Genomic DNA, 21,080 nt, shown 5'->3' on the forward strand with positions numbered 1-21,080 from the left:
CATTTAAGTGTCCATATCAGATCATCAAGGGGATTAGAAATGGTGTTAAAGAGAATTACAAGAGCCTTCAACATTCTATTTTGACGTCATCCTCACAGTTAAGATTATTATTCAGTATTCGAGTGATAATGAGATTCATGAATACTCCATGGAAACATCAGAACAAAATAAAAATTGACTCAAAATTATGGATAGAGCCTTAGCTTCACACCATGGGCAAGCAAGATGAATATTCAACCAACAATATATGGAACATGGAGAGGTAACAGTAGAAGGCTAAAAATAGTTGACTCAGCAAGAGTATAATTCCATCATACTTGGTGAAGTCATCAAATAGAAATGACTTATCGAGAATTGATTAATGTTCAATGTCTTGTCAGAATAGTTATCAAGGGCATCGAAACAAAGGTGATATGAAATATAATGGCATACCAGATTCAAAGAGAAGCATAAATACTGATTCTAAATTCTAATACTCCTTAGCATTGGTACTGGTTTATAATATTGAAATAATGTAGAAGATTGAGACCTCGAATAAGAGATAAAATACATGATTGGAAATAAAATATGAAGCCAAATAGCTTCACATCCTACCTTAACAGTCCCTCTGTATTCGGCCTTTGTAGAAGAGAAAGAAACTACCTGCTGCTTCTTACTGGTCCATGTGACTGCACCGGGTCCGAAACTGAACACATATCTAGATGTTGACTTTTTATCATCAATAGAGCTTGCCCAATCTAAATATGTGAACCCACTAAGTTTAGGATTAGAACTTCGAGAGTACAAAAATCCATAATCTGAAGCAAAGAAACGTGAATCGGAATCGGATTGGAATCGGCAAGGCCGAATCGAATCGTGAATCGGCAATGAATCGGCAATGAATTGGCGATGAATCGGCAAATTTGAAAAAACCCTTTAAATTTAAAGATTTTAACAATTTAAAACTTATTTCATGCACCCTTTATTGAATATAACTTAAGCACATTATAACATCATCAAATAGAAGTTAAAACTTAACATACATAAACATGAAACATAAAATCCATCACATACGTAACTATGTTATCTAAGATTCTAAAATGTAAATTGTAGGCTAGCTGAAGTAAATAGAAATCAAATGATCATAATGATTTAAATCATAGAATGTATGTAAGATGATCCATAAGACATCAAATCATAAATTTATGTAAGAATCTAAGATGAAGATCCATGAAAGTTTGAAACTTTGAAACATATGTCTATCAATGATTCAGTATCAATATCTGTAAACAAAATATAAAAACAAGGCTCCAGCTCAAGCCTCAGGCTCATAGTCATCATCATCCTCAACATCATCCTCAAGCTCGGCTACAGCCTCAGCCTCAGCCTCTGAGTATCCAGTCTGCCTAGTAGCAAGGCGTCTAATGTAGGTCCTAGAGGACTGTCGAGCCATATCTCCCGCATATAAGATGGGCTCACGAATGTCGCTAGGGCCTGTGTCTGTGCGTGCACGTGTGCGTCTACCAATGCCTGAAGAACGTGCTCTAGCTACCTCAGCCTCTATATCCACCTGGTCAATCCACGCACGGTCTTCCTCAGTGAAGACTGGATCTACAACCTCTGTGAGCCACTCTGATTCTGGATCAATCTCCTCCAGAATGATCGGAGAGGAGTCAGTGCCCAAAATCTGTCTGATCCTAAGACGGAGGTTGTAATGAACGAAGACAAGATCATTCAACCTCTGCACTGTCAACCTGTTTCTCCTCTTCGAGTGGATGTGCTCGAACATGGACCAACTGCGCTCACATCCAGAAGCGCTGCTTGGCTGACTCAGAATACGAATGGCAATTTTTTGAAGTTTTGGGGTTGTGGCCCCAAACATTTGCCACCATCTATCTGAAATAAGGGAAAATAAAAATAATTAGTCTCATTTACAAATTACAAATTACAAGTTAACTCTAAAATTACATAATCAACTTTAAGTTTAGAATCTAGATTCATGAACATTGAATATATTATTTAATTTTTACCTGGCTGTATTGTTTCCCGAGCATCTATGGCTACCCTGCTAGAGAAAAGTGGCCCTTCTTTATTATTGAACTTATCAAGCTCAATAATTGCAGCACTGCTATCCTCATCGGTACTCAACCTCTGGATCACTGTATATAATCCGGTGAGAACCTCCTCATCCGCCTTGAAGTCAGGACGGAAACGAAATGCCGAATTCAAAAAGTAAGCTGCTGCATGGATGGGTCTGTGGAGCTGATTCTGCCATCTCCTATCAACGATGTCCCAAATAGGGGCATACTTCTCCTGCACTCCTGCATACTGAGCTCTAATGGCCTCCTTGGCCCTATCCATGCCCTCATATATGTAGCCCATAGAGGGCTTCTCCCCATCAGCAGTTCGTAGGAGAGATACAAGAGGCTCAGTGGCCTACATATAAAGTAAAACAAAAATTTGAGTCAAAACTTAAACATAGAATAATTCAATAATATAAGGTAAAACTAAATCATTAAACAATTAGCATAGTAAACTGTAAAATATTAAATGTTAAATTGCAATAAAATTACCTTAAGTATTTCTCTAGCAGGTTTCCAAAAACCATCATCATCAAATATGCAATCCACCACATCTATCCCTGCAGTGGTCGTAGCATAGGAAGATGAAATCCACTCCCGCCCAACAAACATGCTCCTCAAATCATCCCTTGATGTCAACAAGGACTGCAAGGTGATGAAATTCGAGGCAAACCTCGTGATCCCTGGACGAGCTAACTCTTTGTCTCCTGTGTACTTCCTCATTGTGCTAAGGACAAATGAATGATTATAAATAAACTTACATATGTTTTTTGCCCTTTCCACACATGACTTGACCCACTCAAGTTTGCCAATTTCCTCCAACATGAGGTCAAGGCAGTGTGCTGCACAAGGGGACCAAAATATGGTGGGGTGCCTCTCCATCAAAAGTTTGCCTACAACAATTTTAAGATAATTAGAAATTCAAATTTCAAACATGTTAGAACTTAGAACTTAGGAAACTTAGAAATTCTAAGTTAGAATTAGAAAAAGTTCAAAATTCAAATAAATTTATTTTCAAAACTTAAAAAGTTAAAAGTTTACCTGCAGCAACATAACTTGCTGCATTAACCGTCACCACTTGCACCACATGTTGTTCCCCCACCTCTGCTATAACTTCCTCAATAACCTCACATAAGTATGTGGCGTTTTTTACATGAGCAAAAGCATCAATGGATTTGAGGAACATGGTATATCCTACAAGTAACAAAACAACGAATTATAATTACTATTAGCAATCAACAAATCAAAATTTGAAATAGTCAATCACGATTCAAAATTATGTATGTAGGAAAGTAGAATGATCAATCACCTCCACAGGATACAAGAAAATTGAGGAGTGTTCTTCCCCTCCTATCTGTCCAACCATCAGTCATGATGGTGCAACCCTTTTCGATCCACTCCTTTCGGTTGTCCTCAAGCTCATGCCTCATATCCTCAACCATTTCCTCCAGGAGGTATCCACTCAACTCAGCCTCAGTTGGGGCTTTAAACCCCGGACCACAAATGGCAACTGCATCTATCATGTTCTGCCAATAAGGAGTCCTGTCACAAATAGATAATGATATTGATTAGAAATTTAGATGTCAAAAACTAAAATCATAAAACAAGTAGATATAATTAAAGTTTTACTTTTACTTTTAACTTTAACTTTGAAGATAACAAAGAAAAAAGAATCAATTACCTGGCTGCAATAAATGGAATGTTGCAAAAGTACCAGAATTTGCAAATCTCTTTTCTGGCAGCATCATGAATCTCCTTGTTCAAACCCATGCCCTCAAGCGTGGGTTGGGAGCCAGGAGTAGTGCGGGGCACAAAGTAACTATCCATTCTGCTTTTCCGCACTCTAGGCCGCAATAGGTTGGTGTTGGACTCTGTCTCAGTATGAGACCGACTACCACTAACACTCACATGAGCACTAGCACTAGGATGAAAAGGAGGCCTAGAAGAACCCTCCCCAACACAACCTACGGATGCGGAAGCTGATGCAGATGCACTTGCAGATGTAGATGCGGTTGCGGATGTGGGAGCACGGGAGCCAATACCTCTTAACCCTTCAAGTTGCATTTTCTTAGTCAACTTGTCTTGTTCAATTTTTTCTAATGCCACTAAACAAGAGCGTTTTGCCTCAGCGGTTTGTTGAGTGCAAACTGTGACATCATGGCCAGGTATGCCAGCAATGTGGTATTTCAATCTATAGATACCTCCCGAATTTATTTTTTCTTTGCAAAATATACATTTTGTTTGATATTTGGTTCTCCCAGGAAACTCTTCATTATATTTCCAGTATTCATCTTTTTTACCCATTGTGGAAATTGGAAAATGAAAGCAAAGGGCTGCTGCAATAAAAAAATTCATGTAAAAAATCAAAATTTGCAACTAATAAACAAAAACTACAAAACAACAAACCCTAGTTTGCAATTTAGTAAAACTAAAAATAAAAAACATTCAAGATTTGCAAATGAACACTAAAAAAATTTAACAAAAAATGCATACTACACTAACATGCAAAAAAAAAACCAACACTTACCTCTTGCAAATGAGTTGAGGAGTGTTGATATTGACTCCTTAATGCTCCCAATGCAATTTATGGCCTCCCCAAATGGACTTCTGATCTCTTTGGTGCTCTTCCTTCTTGCCGGTTGGAAACCTATGGATTCTCTTTTCTCTTCTTCTCTCTCACTCTTCCTCTCTTCTACTCATACTAAGCAAATAGAAGGCTCTTTAGGGTTATAACAGAGGAAAGTCAACTTAGAAAGCAAATAAAACATGTGTTTTTTTAAAAAAATTGAACTTTCTATCCTTGCTGCCGCGGCCGATTTCTGGAGATTCACGATGGCGATTTTGGCGATTTTTGCCATGAATCGCCGATTTTGGCGATTCAGGCGATTCACGCGAAAAAATCACCACTAGCGATTTCCGATTCCAAAAAAATCGGGAGCCATGAATCTTATCGCGATTTCGGCGATTTCATGGCGATTTTTGGAACTATGATCTAAAGTGTCCTTCCCATAACAAAACACACACTTTGCTGCCATCCAATGATGAGCCTTAGGAGCTGTCATAAAGCGTGAAATATATCTAACTGCGAAGTTGATATCAGGCCTAGTAGCAAAGAGGTAGATGAGGCTGCCTACTAGTTGCCTGTAATGTAGTATCATCAACGGAAGGTGAATTAGACTTTGCTGATAACTTGAGACCTTTCTCCATAGGTGTAGATGCAGGTTTGCAATCCTGCATTTGGAATTTGTCTCACAGGGCCCTAGCATATTTGGTCTAAGAGATGAATATACCAGAAGACTCTTGCCAAACTTCAACAGTTAAGAAATAATGCATGAGCCCAAGGTCTATCATATCAAAAGACTGGCATAAGTTTTGTTTGATTCCTTGAATCAAAGATGTCGAACTACCAATGATGATCAGATCATCCACATAGATAACTAGAAGGATGATGTCATTGTCAGTAGTCTTGATGTACAGATTTGAGTCTGAAGAACTCCTCTTGAAGCCTTGATCACTGAGGTACCCAGGAGTTTTACCTTTGATTTCCACTGTGGGTGACTGGTGCAATAGATAAACTGCAGTATTAATTGCTTCTGCCCAAAACTGCTTCGGAACATGTCTGTGTTCGAGCATGGAATGAGCCATCTCGATGATTGTCCCATTTTGACATTCAACTACATTGTTCTGTTGTGGCGTGTGGGGTGTGGTTAACTAGCATTTAATGCCATGTGTATCAAAAAAGCTAGAGAAAGCATTAGAACAAAATTCCCCCACCCATTGTCTAATCTAAGAGTAATAATAGACTTACCAGACTCTTTTTCAACTAAGGGTTTAAACAGAGACAGAGAAGCCCTTGAGGTTATAATTGCTGAGAAAACCGAAAGCCTCATGACAGAGAACTATGCCATAACCAGAGAAGGAGACATAAAGGTATGAGGGAACAGTAAAGCCAGGAAAGATGACAGGATCAAAAGAAGACAGGAGGCTATTTGGCCTTTTCCCCCTGAGAACTGGCACAAAGCCAATTTCGATGGGGCGGCTAAGGGGAATCCAGGTCCAGCTGGATGCGGAGTTATCATAAGAAACAGTTTGGGAGGTGGTATTGCTGCTATCTCTTCCCCTATTGGCCACCAAACCAACCATCTAGCTGAAGCCAGTGCTGTTAGGTTCACTGTTAAGTTGGCCCTGGCCTTAGGGATTGAGCAGCTATGGCTTGAAGGTGACTCCTTAAATATAATAAATTGCATCTTAGGAGTCACTAAACCCTCCTGTACCATTGAAAGTATTATTGAGGACCTTAAATCGGACTTAAGGAAATTAAAAAACTACCACATCAGCCACGTTTATCGTGAAGCAAACACGGTCGCTGACTGGTTCACCAACGAAGCGGTTGCTAGCAACTCAATGATGACGTGGGGAAGCAATAATGATTTTTCGGCGGCAGCGATTGAGCTAATCCGAAAGGAGCAAATCCACGGCACCAACATAACGTCTTTTTAATTATGACAGGATTTGCAAAATCGTACTTCAAAAAGGGATTTATTAGGAGTTATGCGGAACCCCCTCCGCTCCATAATCACGTGTACAGAAGACACGAGCTGAAGGAAGCTAGGAAAAATTCCATAAACACGCGCAAATTTATTTTCGCTCTCAACGCCTTTTGCTACTCTGAATTCGGCAATACTGCTAGTGGGTTAGGGTTTGTTGAGCCGAAAACTGCAATGGTGGGAGAAAGGATCAGAAGAGAGCCATGGGGCGAAGCGTAGAGATGGAAAGAGAAGAGGAAGGTCTGGAGAAAGCTCCAGAAGGGAGGCATAACCAAATTCATAGAGAAGCTTCATGGATTTGATACGGGGGTTACTAAAGCTTGATTCCAGGCAAAATGGCAGGGTCAAAATTGATGGTGTTTCCCACCAAATCTCTGAGGGTCTCATTGCGGAGGTGATTGGCTTTTCTCAGGATGGCCTGAACTTCTACAGGGACAAGAAGATGTCCACCAACGCTTTCAACAACTTTGTTAAGGATGATAAGGAGAAAAGCAATTTGGTGAAGATTGACACCTACTACGATATTGATTCCATCAAGAAGTTCTCGAGGTATGTTCTCAGGATCATCATTGAATATGTCACTCTTGACCCTAGGTTTGATAGAATTAGGACTCATCATTTTGTTTTGTTCTGTTAAATCATTTTAGACACAAAGTGAAAATTTCTTTTCCGTGTTTCATTTTCACCTCCATGGCGAAGAATATAGAGGGGTTCAAGAAATGCCCTGTCAAAAATCTTGCCCTCCATGAGGGTCTCTTGCTTCTGATTTATGAGTTCTTGAAAACCCAAACTAGAGGTAAAACCATTGGGGATTTGGGTAGTGCCTCGGAGGACACTGATAGTTCTGATTCCGAGGATGAGCTTGTAGTCAAATTAGAGAAAATTGACACCCCAAGCAAAGCTATCCCTGTTACCCGTGACCCTCGCATCCCTAGCAGGGAAAGCCCCAGATGTCTTCCCCCTATCGCCCCCTCTCCTCATCCTGAGGAGGTGAAAGAGGCCAGTGATGATGATGTGAGTCTGATACAGAGTCTGAGGAGGAGGACTCGGAGAAGGGGAAGGAAAGTGAGATGGAAGAAGATAAGGGGAGAGATAATGACAAGGAGATGGTGACCCCTATGGACCCCAAGGTTAACCCCAAGAAAAGAAAAGTGAACAAGGCCCTGCCCCAAGAACATCCCAGCGACCCTGTTGAAGTGCCCCCCAGCCCCACCCTGCCCAATTCGCCTCAAGAGGTTCCCATTTCACCCCCGGAGGAGATGATTGAAATCATGGTTGAAAAAGGGGGGGAGGTCATTAGAAAGAACAAGAGGAGGGCCTGGAGGAATTTCTATGGGGACAAGGTTAGTTTGGGAATTGTTAGAGAACCTGCTAAAATCCAAGTGTTGGAGGACCTTGACAGAAGCACCCACTACGACGAGCTCCTTGACCCGACGCTTCTGGTTATCTCTGACAATGTGCGGGAAACAGGTTTCAACTTCCTGAACAATGCAAAGAATAGTTTGATTGACAACATTCGTTCCATCAAGTGGCTTTTTCAGGAAATTGAGGCTCTAAAGGACAGGAGCAACCAACCCAACAACCAAGATACTGACAAGGACCAGCAAGCCAGAGGGAGCAAGGACCAAGTGGGTAGCCAGGAGAAAGACAGAGGCCAGGTCTCCAGAGACCATCAGGATGATAGACTCACCCAGCTAGAGCAGAAGGTCCAAAGGTTGGATTCTGTCCACCAGATAATCACCAAACAGATAGTAGAGACCCTTCACACCTTAAATGAGAATATTGTCAATCTGGGTGACTATCTGACTAGAACTGGCCTTAAAAGGGATGCAGAGCAGAACACAGAGCAAGGATTCAACTGGGATGAATTTCAGAAAGAGGCTAGTGACCAGGTGAATCAGGGGAACCAGATGAACACTCTTACCAGGATTCAAGAAGAAGCGGCCAGTCAGAAGGACAATGATGCTGCAGAAACCCTGCAGGCCATGGACACGGATGGCCACTAGCCTATTCGCCTGGCTTTATCTCTGGCCTTTGTACTTTGGCTTCGGGCCTTCTTTTGTTTCCGACCTTTTGAGACAGTGTTTCTGTTTGTTTAGACTATTTTTTCTCGCTCTTTTTGCTATAAAACTTTGGGTTTCAAGATCCCTGTAAAACTTGTTTTATCTAATTAAAAACTAAGGGTTTAAACTTCTAAAATACGGGAAATGCATCTGATTTCTTTTTAAGGAAATGCACCCACATTTTTCTATTGAAATCATCAAGAAGCAACAAAAAATACTTGGACCCAAGAACAGAAGGAGTGGCCATAGGGCCGCAGATATCGGCATGAACAAGCTGAAGTACTTGAGAAGCTCGCCAAGAGTTGCCATTGGTGAAAGGTGTGTGATGTTGCTTCCCAGCCCGACATGCGTCACAAAATCCCAAGTGTTGAGTCTGAATCTCTGGCAATCCAAGAACAAGCTCATCCCGAGCAAGTAGTGGGAGATAGTGCATATTTAAGTGCCCATAGCGCTGATGCCGAAGGGTGTTGATAGGAGATCGCCAAGCAGCCATACCTAAGTCCTGAGAATCACCAGAATTAGTGTCTCAAAAGACCATGATCCTCAAGACCCGCTACCTCAGTAGACTTAGTTGCCCGATCAGTGATGATGCATTGATGTGAACTAAAGGTGAGTGTCAAGTGTGGAGAATGTCGCAGCAGGTGACTGATTGAGAGTAGATTTAGTTCCATCCTTGGAATGTGTACGCATCAAGGAATATGAGATTCCTCCCAATAGACTGAATTTAAATGTTCCCTTTACCAGTAACCATGTACTCTTCTCCACCACCAAAAATAACAGAGTTTGAATAAGGCTGGTAGTCAGTAAACCAGTCTCTGTGGTGAGTGAGATGACGAGAGGCACCCAAATCAATGTACCAGGTAGATGACTTCACATGATCTGCATGTCTTTTAGCCATGAAGGCATAAAAGGTAGATTCTACCTGCTCAGTGTGCTCTGCACTGTTCGCTTTGAGTTGCGAACTTGACTGCTTAGACTGTGCAGCTAAGTGTTTTCAACATTCAAGCTTCATGTGACCAAACTTGTGGTAGTAGTTGCATTAAATGTTTTTTCTGGAACCATCTGATGCTGGAGCAGAAGACTTTTGCTGAGATAGCTGCTGAAATTTGCTCTTATCCTTCTAAAAGGATTTCACAGCAAAGGCTTGCTCGGTTGAGGTGGAACTGGAGCTACTACCGAATTGTTGTTTCCACTGATCTTGTTGAAGTAGCAAGGTGCAGAGATCAGTGAACTTCAAATCAACACCAAAAGATGTGATGTTGAGAGTCTCGAGAAAATGCTCATAGGATTTTGGTAAACTCCGAAGAGTGATAACCACAATATCCTTGTCCTCCATCTTGCAACTGATGGCAAGTAATTGATCAAAGATTTTCTAAATCTGATTCAGGTGTGCTTGGAGCGAGGTGCGCTCATCCATGACAATAGAAAATAGCGTGTTTTTCAGAAAGAAGGCTCTGCTCTTGTTAGAAGTCTCATGAAGACCTTTGAGATGTGTCCAGATTTTGGTAGCTATCTTGCTAGATGGAATCAGAGAAAGCTAATCAGCAACCACGGATAATTTGAGAAGCATCACTGCCTCTCGATTATTCAGATCCCATGTATCTTGATCAGGACCTGGAGAAGTTGGATGCTTTGTAACACCCAGAACAAAGTTGATCGGTGTTCTAATATTCAAAATTTGCAATGATGCGCTGCTTCCAGGTGCCATAATTGCGACCATTGAATTTGGAGTTATACTTGAGCAGAATATTTGTCAGAGATGCCATGGCATGCTTTTCAATGAAAAACTGTGAAAATTTGTGAAGGCATGTTCTTCGAGTCAAAAATCTGGAAGACCCAGTAGAATCAGAGAGTGACCCAGAAGAGAGCTCGAAAAACCTAGAAGGAAAATGTTGTCATTTTCTAGATCCACTAGCTCAAAAATCGAGGCACAAAAATTGAGACACCCAGAAAAAACGGACAACCCAATTGAGCTCTCAAAAACCCACCAAGACTCTGCAAACAAAAAATTTTTCCAGACTGAAAAGTAGGGTTTCGGGCAAAACCCTAGCTGTCGGCTTTGAAGGTCGACATTGCAAAAAAAATGGAGGTTTTACAATCAACTAGTGCTAGAAGGAGGTCACGGTAGGATGGAGGGAAAAACGCGGAGAAATGTAGATCACCGACACTTGGATTGCACGCGAATGGGCAAAACAAGACCAGAAACTGGCAGACGTCGAGCCTCCAATAAATCGTGTAGATGCAGTCTAAAAATGCAGGGTTTTTGCTATAGATTTGCAAGATGTGGATGATGCCTTGAACCAGCAGAGAAAAGGATTCCTAGCAATGATAGATACGATTGAAAAAAAATCACAGAGGTAAAATCACGATTTGCAGATGAATTCGACGCTAAATAAACCCACGATTTTCCAACAAATAAACTTGCAATTTCTAACACAAAAAAACGTGAGTTGTAGATGAAATCGTCCATGATTTCCCTCGATTTACAAAAAAGAAACCTAGCTGAATTTCAAAAAATTTGAGCAAATAATTTCTAATGAAATTATAAGTTTTTCAAAAGAAATTCAAGTATTGGCTCTGATACCATATTATGGTAAATACTTGCTTAATATTAACAGAGACCGAAAGGTCAATTTATACAAAGGAATGAGATGATGTTTCCTTAGGAAACGATCATGGATTGAACGTGGTCCACCCAATTTTGGGCTACGTTCACCAGAGAAACAACCGTCCACTTATTTTTTAATTTAGCGATGAGCAAGTTACAGTTTGATCTATTTTATATTACACGACCATTTATTTATAGACCCTTCAGATAGTTTACCAATGTCGGCTAACATGTAAACCCTAAAAACACTTGACGAGTTAACCTAGGGAAATGCTTGACGGGTCAGCATGTGACATGCTTGACAAATTTAGAGTACTCGCTTGACTAGTCACCACAAACAACAAATATCACTTCTATGTCTAATAAATATTTAAATATGTGCAAATGATTTCAATATGTAATCAATGTGAATAATATTACTATTGTCTTTGATATGTTTGATGTTATTTATGTAAGGATGATCAATGATCTAGAAGGGGGATATAACTTGGATAAGTCTGATAGACATCCAATCTGTATATGAATGCTTGTCTGATATTTACACAAATATTTAGCAATTATATACGACCTTCAAGAATAGATGCTTGTCTGATTGGTCTTATATGTTACAGCAAATCTAAGGCAACGTGTCTGATGAATAGCACTAGCAAGTATGCATCCAAAGCCAATGGTTGTCTTCTCAATAAGAGCGAATCCACTAGGCATGAATAAGAAATAAAGTTAACCAATGATGATCCCTCGAATGCATTTTAACTCCCATAAATAAATGATAGTGGATTTCCTTTTGTAGAGACACATCTATTCATTCCTATGCCTTCCCTTTGTCAATCACATCCATTTATGAAAATCCTCTAATGATGATCTTTACCGATTAGCCTTCATACTCATCGTTGGTTTTTGACAATAGATTGTAGCCATGTCTTACTATCGTGCCTATAGATGATTATCTTTCCATTAAACGATATTACAATCTGTTCATTACTGAGTTCGTATTAGTTTTGGATATTGGTAATCAAAGATTAAGTATGTTGCTTAGTATCGTTATTCGTCCATACTCTCCTTGGTATTCGGTGTCATTGAAGACACTTGCATAGTGATCCTTCCCATGATTTCAGAGGACATGGTAATAATCCTTGTCAACTACTTCCACTCGGTATTACTTGGCAATTTATAAGCCACTTGAGACAAGTTGATACATTTGGTTATAAAAGTCATTGCCGTGCCTTGTTATAATTGATGGCCTTCAAACCATTATATAGTGCTGACTTGGCAAATTCACAAACTGCCACAACCACAGCTAATCTTCTTAAGCATTTAGTTATTTGACATTTTGTCAAACAATTTGCAATCAAGTTTAAGCAATACTGAAAATGGATCAAAAAAATTATACTGCCCAAGTTGATAGATAGCAAATACATATATTTCCCTTTTTGTTTGTGCTATATACTTATGTTCAATTACCTTGAATTCTTTGGTAATAATGATTATTGGAAGAAGCAATGCAATGCTGAAGATTAAATCTTTTATTGCTCAAATCTGAATTTGCACAAATGACAATACCAAATGCAATTTATATAAATTGAATATAACCCGGATAGAACAGATCAAACGAAACAATAGAATACCCAGTCGAGTTGCTGACGGAAGATTGCAACTCCTTTCATCATCAGCGTTCGGTAGGTAGAATGCCACAATTAATTACTGGACCGAATTGCAGCCACAAATCACTGTTGTGTGAGACTTATACAAAATTGTGGAGTTCTGAAATCAAATTGCAGGCCTCTGGAAATGATTTGCAGGCCCTTGCTAATAATTGCAGGTTGTAAATGATACCCAAACTCTCCTGTAGATTGTCATCCCAGCATTCAAGAGGGTTCCAAATTAATTCTTCCAGCATACACAGATACCAATGAAAGGCTTCTCAATTCGTAACTGAATTTCAAAGCCACTCCCAGCACAAATAGATTGATACCCTATCAACTTCAGAATTCCAACCACCATAACAATGAACACCAACTTCTCATAAGCAGTATGCTACAATAGAGAAGTAACAATCACAATACCTCAGCTGCAATTGCATAGATAAATCAAGGAGAATCAGTCTCTAGGCAAGATCACCAAAACCTTATACTTCAGCAAGGGCAAAGAAATTGGCAAACTCAGAAACTCTTCGTAGGCAACAAAAGAAAATAATCAATCAGATGCTTTATTCATCAAATGGGCTCATATTTATAATCTCCAAATGGCACAAAGTTTCCCAAATGAACTTCACTTAAGAAGCTTCCCACACACAACATTAAAACATAATAAAGTGCCATTATAAACTAATTTATTAATTGCTTTTGGCTCCAAAAATAACCTTTTCCACCATAACTTCAAGTTTTGACATGTAAGGCCACTGTTTCTTGTTCCCATGATTTAAAACTTTTCGTTTTAGTTCCAACGAGCTATGATATTGAGGTGACCAACCAACAATAGTAACAAAAATAACAACCTCAGCATATTTAGATTAATAATAATAATTCACCCTTCTTGCGAAAACAACTAAGAAGCATCAGAATCAAAACCTAACAACACCAAAGTGATCCTGATGATGAAATATGATGAATGAACTTGACGGGGTGACTTACTATAAATAGACACTCCCTCCAAGATTCTTGGAGCCCAAACAAAAACTGAGAGCATCCTCCAACTCCTCTAACTCAATTGAGCTCATTAGAAGCAACAGATTGACTTACTATAAATAGTAAGTCCCTCAAACGGAGCCAAAACACACCATAGGTTGCTGGAAAGCCTATAACAACACAACTAAGACCCTCAAATCCTATTGTCAACTCATGAGGGTCGTGATGGTGAACTGACTTGGCCAACTACAGGAACCTGCTAAAAATGGGGACATTACACTCTCCTGGGTAAAAGTTGAACACTTTCTGGATTAACTTCGTATGGTTAAAAATGTAATTCAAATTTGAGATTGAGTCTCAATTATTCTTGATTTGTACTAATATCTAAAGATGTTTAATGTGTAAACTCTCTGGTTGTCATGTGTGTGACTCCATGACTTTATGCGCCCCTATGGACATTAATGAAAGTTTGACGACTTTTCAATAATGGACATTTGTGTTTGATTAACATTATAAGGTGACAAATTTGCAATGATCTATTTCACTATCATGATGGAGATCATGTGACTTGATATCCATGGATACGTCATGATAATTAATCTCTTAGACATTTTGATAGATATCACAAGACTTGATATCATTAGGTAGATCATAATGATCTTTTAGAGATAATCATGGTGGATAAGGTTTCCGTGGGTATACCATGATTACATATTCATATGGTAGACATCATGAGACTTGATGTCAGTGCACATACCATAATATGGATATTTGGAGTTATCGAGAATATCATGTGACTTGATATTCTTGTGTATACCATATCTCTTGATATCACAGAAAGGTGATATCTCTTTCTCACAATAAATGGATCTATTGTGTTAGATACTTGGATAAATCTTGTTTTCCCTAGCTAAGAGGGAGTGTTGATAATGATAGCTTCACTTAGTTAAACATGAATGATAAATATCAATATAATGATCTATGATTCTATGCATGCATGTATATCAATATACAATATGTATATTGATATACATACACGCATGTTAAGCCATATATCATTAAATTGATTATTTGAAGAGCAAATTATCATTTATGATAATCAATTATCAATATTGTTATTTTTCCAAGTACAAATCTGTAACTATTGATCTGCATTTAATCAATATTGAAGATCATTATCCTTGCTATTTAATGAGTATGGATTTAATGGATATTAGACATTGTTATACTGCTGGGATCGCTGCAAATGTAATAGCATTGCCATGTTTTTGGTATGTGTTTTCCACTTTGCAATAGTCTCTTATTTATATTGATAATAAATCAAGAGGAGACATTCCCTTAATGGGACATGTCTATTTATTAAAATGGTAACAACATAATTATATATATAATATATCATATAAATAATTTATTATTTAATTAACTACACAACTACATACATACATACATACATACATACATACATACATATATATATATATATATATATATATGTATGTATCAGATATATGTAACTTCAGTTTAGTATCAAAGTTTTTCCAACTGAAGCTACCAAACATTAACACTCCCTCTTAGCTAAGGAGGATAAATACAAGATAGATATTACACCATTGGTGATATTAGGAATGACAAATTTTAAGGATACCTTTGATCATAAGATATCTACCATTTTGATATCATGAGTATTAGTCTTTCAATATATCAACATATGATATTCACCAAATACATTTTGATATCATGAGTATTGGTCTTCCAGAATATTAACACATGATATTCACCACGTACTCAAATAAGCTTTTGATATCACATCTGATATCATGAGTACTGGTCTCCCAGAATACGTGATATTCACCAATTACTCATATGTTTGATATCACATCTGATATCGTGAGTGTTGATCACCTAGAGTGTTAATGATATTCACCAAATACTCTTGAGTAATGGCCTTCCAGAATGTTGAGATGCAAGTTTCAACAAGTACTGTGAGTAATGCCCTTCTGGAACATCAGGTCACGTAATATTCACCAAGTACTTTGTGAGTAATGGCCTATAATGTCCCCTTTTTGGGACATTAGAAAAGTTAAAGACATTATATATAATATTAAAATTGACTTAGAGAGCGTGGACTCAAAATATAAAAGGTTAATCTAATATTATAAAGTGGGCTAAAAAGGACAAAGAGAGATGAGACGAAAAGCCAGGAGGGAAGTCGAAGAGTCATAGCTATGAGGATAAAAGGAGAAGAGACATTCATTTGGCATGCTTGATTTTATGTTTCAGATTTCAGTTTCTCTCTTGTGAGAGTGATTTTTGAAAGCTTCATCTTTCAGCCAGTGTGAGGACATAGCCTCTCATGCTAGTAGACAATGGACGCAAACCCATTGTCCGTGGAGATGTCACTTTAGGTGTCTCATATGCGCTTATAGGTTATTCTCTTAGTGTTCAAATTTGATTGTAAAATTGTGTTTAAGATTGGGTTTTGAATGTAATGTCCCTGATTTAGCAGGATTTTGAAATGTGGTTTTGTCAGCTCATCATTGCGACCCTTGTGAGTTGTTTTTTGGATTTAGGGGTCTTTGTCTAGATATTGCTATTTTTTGACTTACTATTTTTAGTCACTCTCAGACAGTTACTATATTTGGGTGTGCAGTTTAGGCAAGGTGAACGTTTGGTTTGTTATTTGATCTCTCGATGAATTATGGAAGTCATATTTATTTGGAAGATTGTGGTTTAATGGTTATTAATTATACACTTTATTATCATTGTATTTTATAATATAAAGTGTTATGACTTTATATTATAAAAGTTGCCTTTAAGTGAAGAGTGTGAGCTTGAAGCTAAGTGGGTCAACTTTGCAGTATAAATATGACTTTTTGGAGAAGGAGAAGGTATCTTGATTACATATTTATTTGCTTATATTGACTTCTTGAGGGTTTGAATAAGTTTCTGAGTTCTTTCATTTGATAATTGTGCTAAGGTAAACAATTATCTAATTCTCCTACTGTGTTTAATTGTGGCTTGGAGAATCTTGTTTTGATGATTTTGGAAGTGTGTGGACTCATGTTTTCTACCTAAGAAGTTGAATAGGAGTATGGAATTGATATTGTGAGTTTATTGTTCTATATATACCTGCGGCCAAGGTTGTAACGCAAGCTTATCATATTGAAGGGGTTAGGCATCAATTTCTTTGGAAGCCCAAACACAATTACAACTCTTGCATTGAGTTGGGATGGCTATCAAAGAGCCGTAAGTCATTACTGAAGGCCTGCGATATTACCCAGCAACCCGTGTCAAGGAAAGTAGTCACACCTTCTAATTGGTATCCCTATTGGTTGTAATTTACACAACTGTTCATCATTGCTGTGAGCTACTAAAGGGACGACTATCATCTGCAAAGGCTGGGCATTGAGGAGTCACCGTGATCAATACGGAAGCAACTGTGAGATATGGTTTGATTCAATAAATGCAGTCTAGGTGCCATATCTATATTTGATGATTTTGATGTATGCTTTCAAAGAACTTGCAAAATAAAGTGTTGAAGAAGTTTAATCTGGCTATTATTTATTATCTTTTCAAAACTTCTTGAATTTTTCGATTAATTTTTATTGAAAATAAAGCAAATAAATTATAAACTATTCGGAATTGCAAAGAAAATAAGTTGTGTTCAATATTTAAGTTCGAAGCCAGTTCGGTATTTTACAGTGGTATAAGAGCAGTTTCCTGCCAGCATGTAGGAATTGGGCTTAGAATTTTTTGGGGGATATATTGTTGTTCTGCATCTTAAGACATGGATGGTGATCGAAGGTTTGTGCCAGACATGCATTATACTCAATAGGGACATAATTCACCTCCACAAGAGAGAGTCGGAGATTCAGTTTGGTTCAATAGGAAGCTTGGGTGGTTCTCGTGGCATTGGGCGATGGGTCCCAGATGCTGAGGTTGATAGAGATGCCCTGTATGCATTTAGGAATATTGCAGCCAAGCAACAACAGATGATAGGTGTCCTCCAACAGTTGTTTAATATCTTGCAGCAGTTAGCTTTGCCTTGGGATCGGGGTAGAGAGAGAGATCGAGATGTCTCTATTGGTTCCCATAGGTCACATGTGGATGCGCGGCCCAGGGCTGATGACAGGCACAGGATCGAGGATCATGTTAGGATGGATGATAGGGTGGACAGGACAGGCTAGATTGGTGCTCAAGATAAGACACAAAGACCCACTTTCTTGAGACCGGAATTAGATACAGTTAGCACTACTTATGATGCCACTCCATTTGTTGATGATGTTCTGACTCATTTTCATAAGTGGGATGCTCTTCCTCAGGCATTAAAGGATAACTTGAATTTTGACAGATATCTGACATAGAAGTGTGAGCATTCCAGGGGTAGGCTTACTACTGACAGACAACAGCCTAGGTATACTGAGCTTCAATAGGTAGCTGGTAAGATGACATTGGCTCATTTTGATGGGAGTGGTAGAGTGATTGCTAGAGCTTGGGTCCACAAGCTCAACACCTATCTTGCTTTGCGTCCTATGATTGAGGAGGACGCCATTAGGTTTGCTGTGCTACAGCTTGATGGATTTGTGCACGATTGGTGGTATTATGGTTTAGTATCTCTCTATCATGATTAGATCATATCATACCGGGAGTTTGTTGATAGGTTGATAGAACGTTTTACAAGAAGGACCCTGAGGTATATTTTAGGGAGTTGACTCAATTACGACAGATAGCTGGTTTGGAGGCATTCATCAGTGAGTTCCAGAGGTTGTTAGTGATGGTGTATGACATATCTGAGCAAAGGAGGGTTATGCTTTTTAGAGGGTCTTGCTGAGCCACTCAGAGGGTGGGTCAAGTCATTAGATCATCCTTCATTGCAGGAGGCAATGAAGGCCCGTAACTTAGAGGACTCTACACTTAAGAGACAAGTTTGCCTTGAATGATAGGACACCTCCCTGGAGAGATGAGAAGACTAAGGGTAAGCATCCTGCTACAACACCTTTCGACCGGGAAAAAATTAATGATTTGAGGAGGAGGAAGTTGTGTTTCTACTGCAGGGGTCCTTATGATAACTATCATGACTGTCCTATGAAGCCTAAGGGTAAAAATAGGATGATGGAGTGGTTTTACGATGATGATGGTAGTGCTGAGTTTTAGGAGTAGTTTGGGGATTTTGATCAGGATCAGCATATGAGTGATGATGTTGTTAATAAGGTGGATGATTCCAACCTCAAGGTAGCTTACTTATCTAGTATGAGGAAGGAGGGAGCTTTAAGGATGCGTGGGCTCATAGTTGTGTTGTCCTGCATTTTGTCACCACAAAATGTTGGTAATAGCACGGAACTTTTCCAAGCTAGTTTCGTGTCTCTCTAAGCTTGAATTTAATATTCAATTGTTTAATGTTGATCGATTGATCCATTTCAATTCGAATATCAAATTGTTTTACTAAAGGCCTTCGTCAAGTCATTTTTGTTTTTCTTTCTGTCAAGCTTTTGCTTGATTTTTGAAGCGTTCAGAGTCCGTTCTTTGCTTTTTAGTTTGTGTTTGCTTGTTTTTGGTCCTTTGAATTCGCTCATCTTATGCCTTTCGTTTTCCCCTTCGATTCGGTCTAACCTAGAGGTCAATCGGAGTTGTCAGTCAAGAGATATGGTCATTTTAGTGCCTCAAAAGTGGACATTTTAGGTGCAACAGCATGAATTAAAAATATGATTTTATATTTTCATTTTGACATTCACTTTTTGAAAATATAACATTTTACTCACTTCTTGTTATATTTTTAAGTTACTTTATCTTTTAAATTATAACTTAAAGTGACTATAGAACTATATAGTTACTTTTTAAATTTTTGATTTTTAAATCAAATACTTATATAAATGTCACTTTAACTTAATGTTTATGACTTATATTGATTAATATAATACATAAATATTGTTTTTGACCCATATTGTTGACATTTTTATAAAAATAAGTGAAATGCATAACTTAAAAGTCTAAAAGTGGACATTTTATGTGCATATGCATGTAAAAAACTATGAAAAGTGGAAACTTTTCATGCTAATGCACATAAAAATTCATTTTGAGGACCTTTTTCAAGTCATTACATCAAAAGCTTGTAAAAGTGGACCTTTTTGATGCAATGACATGAAAAGTTGAGTTTTCATGCTTGTGCCTGAAAAAGGTGAGATATGTTTATAAAATATGTAAGTGACTCCAAAAAGTGAGATTTTGGAGACTTGCATATTTTAAAATATGTAATGGGTTTCAAAAAGTGAGATTATAACCAAAGACATATTTTAAAACATGCAATTGCATCAAAAAGGTCCTATTTTACCTTATTACATGTTTTGAAATATGCAATGAACACAAAAATGTCTTATTATGTGAAGAAAACATGTTCTTGCTCCAAAAACCTCCTATTTTGATCATAACTTTTGATTCTCTTCATGGATTTGAATGAAATCAATTGCATTCATCATGTTTTGGAGAGGTGATCATTTTGCCCTCATCAAAAATCAAGTTATTGCACCCAAAAACGTGTTTGAAACTTCAAGTTAGGGCACGTTTTTTGCATAAAAATCCATAAATCTGCCAAGTTTGATCACGTTTTTGCATGAGATCAAGTGTTTTTTACTTTTTTAGGTGATTACATTGGTTGAGGATCATTATTTTGGTGTTAAATCATCAAAATACTTTACTTTGAAGATCACATTTTTTGCTTGTTTTGACAAAAACGGCTCAAGAACATTCAATCTTTAAAACGTGGCAATGAGGAGCTAATTTAGGGCATGTTTTGTGATCTTGCATAATAATCTCCTTGTTTGCTGCCCTCTATCATTCGGATTTTGGAGATTTGACAAATTCTCATCATTTTTGAAGAAAATTTCAAAGAAAGAGCATCTTTTCCTTCATTTTTGGCACATATTCATCAAGTAAGTCGACTTCTTCTTTCTTGTGTTTTAATTCATGCTTATCCTTGCTGATTTGATGCTTGAAATCGTTGGTTGGATGCCATTTGTGGAAATCTTTGCCTTAGAATGTGCATTTTTTCTTTAAATATGAATTTCTTCTTCATTTTGATCTCTTTGGTTCTTCCCCAAGTTCCAAATTCGAATTTCATCTTTGGGAGTGCATTACATCTTGGCATGTTTTGAGTTGTTTTCAAAGGTATGTTTTTCTCTTGT

General features: G+C 38.1%; 2 protein-coding genes across 8 annotated transcripts in view; one reads left to right on the forward strand and one right to left on the reverse strand.

Annotated features, from left to right (window-relative positions):
* The window catches only part of LOC149575791 (uncharacterized), a 315,107-nt gene that overhangs the window by 133,966 nt on the left and 160,061 nt on the right, over nt 1-21,080 (forward strand). The window lies entirely within an intron of this gene.
* On the reverse strand, nt 1,104-4,781 carry LOC149575794 (uncharacterized). Its single transcript, XM_089815583.1, has 7 exons — nt 4,588-4,781; nt 3,742-4,396; nt 3,370-3,602; nt 3,102-3,254; nt 2,553-2,953; nt 2,010-2,415; nt 1,104-1,875 (listed from the first exon to the last, which is right to left on the reverse strand). Exons 2-7 carry the CDS (start codon nt 4,362-4,364, stop codon nt 1,295-1,297), a joined length of 2,397 nt encoding a protein of 798 aa, XP_089671709.1. The 5' UTR covers nt 4,365-4,396; nt 4,588-4,781; the 3' UTR covers nt 1,104-1,294.

Source organism: Cupressus sempervirens, chromosome 2 (genome assembly GCF_028749045.1).
Source record: "Cupressus sempervirens isolate cs-2001-9-10 chromosome 2, ASM2874904v1, whole genome shotgun sequence".
NCBI classification, from domain to species: domain Eukaryota; kingdom Viridiplantae; phylum Streptophyta; class Pinopsida; order Cupressales; family Cupressaceae; genus Cupressus; species Cupressus sempervirens.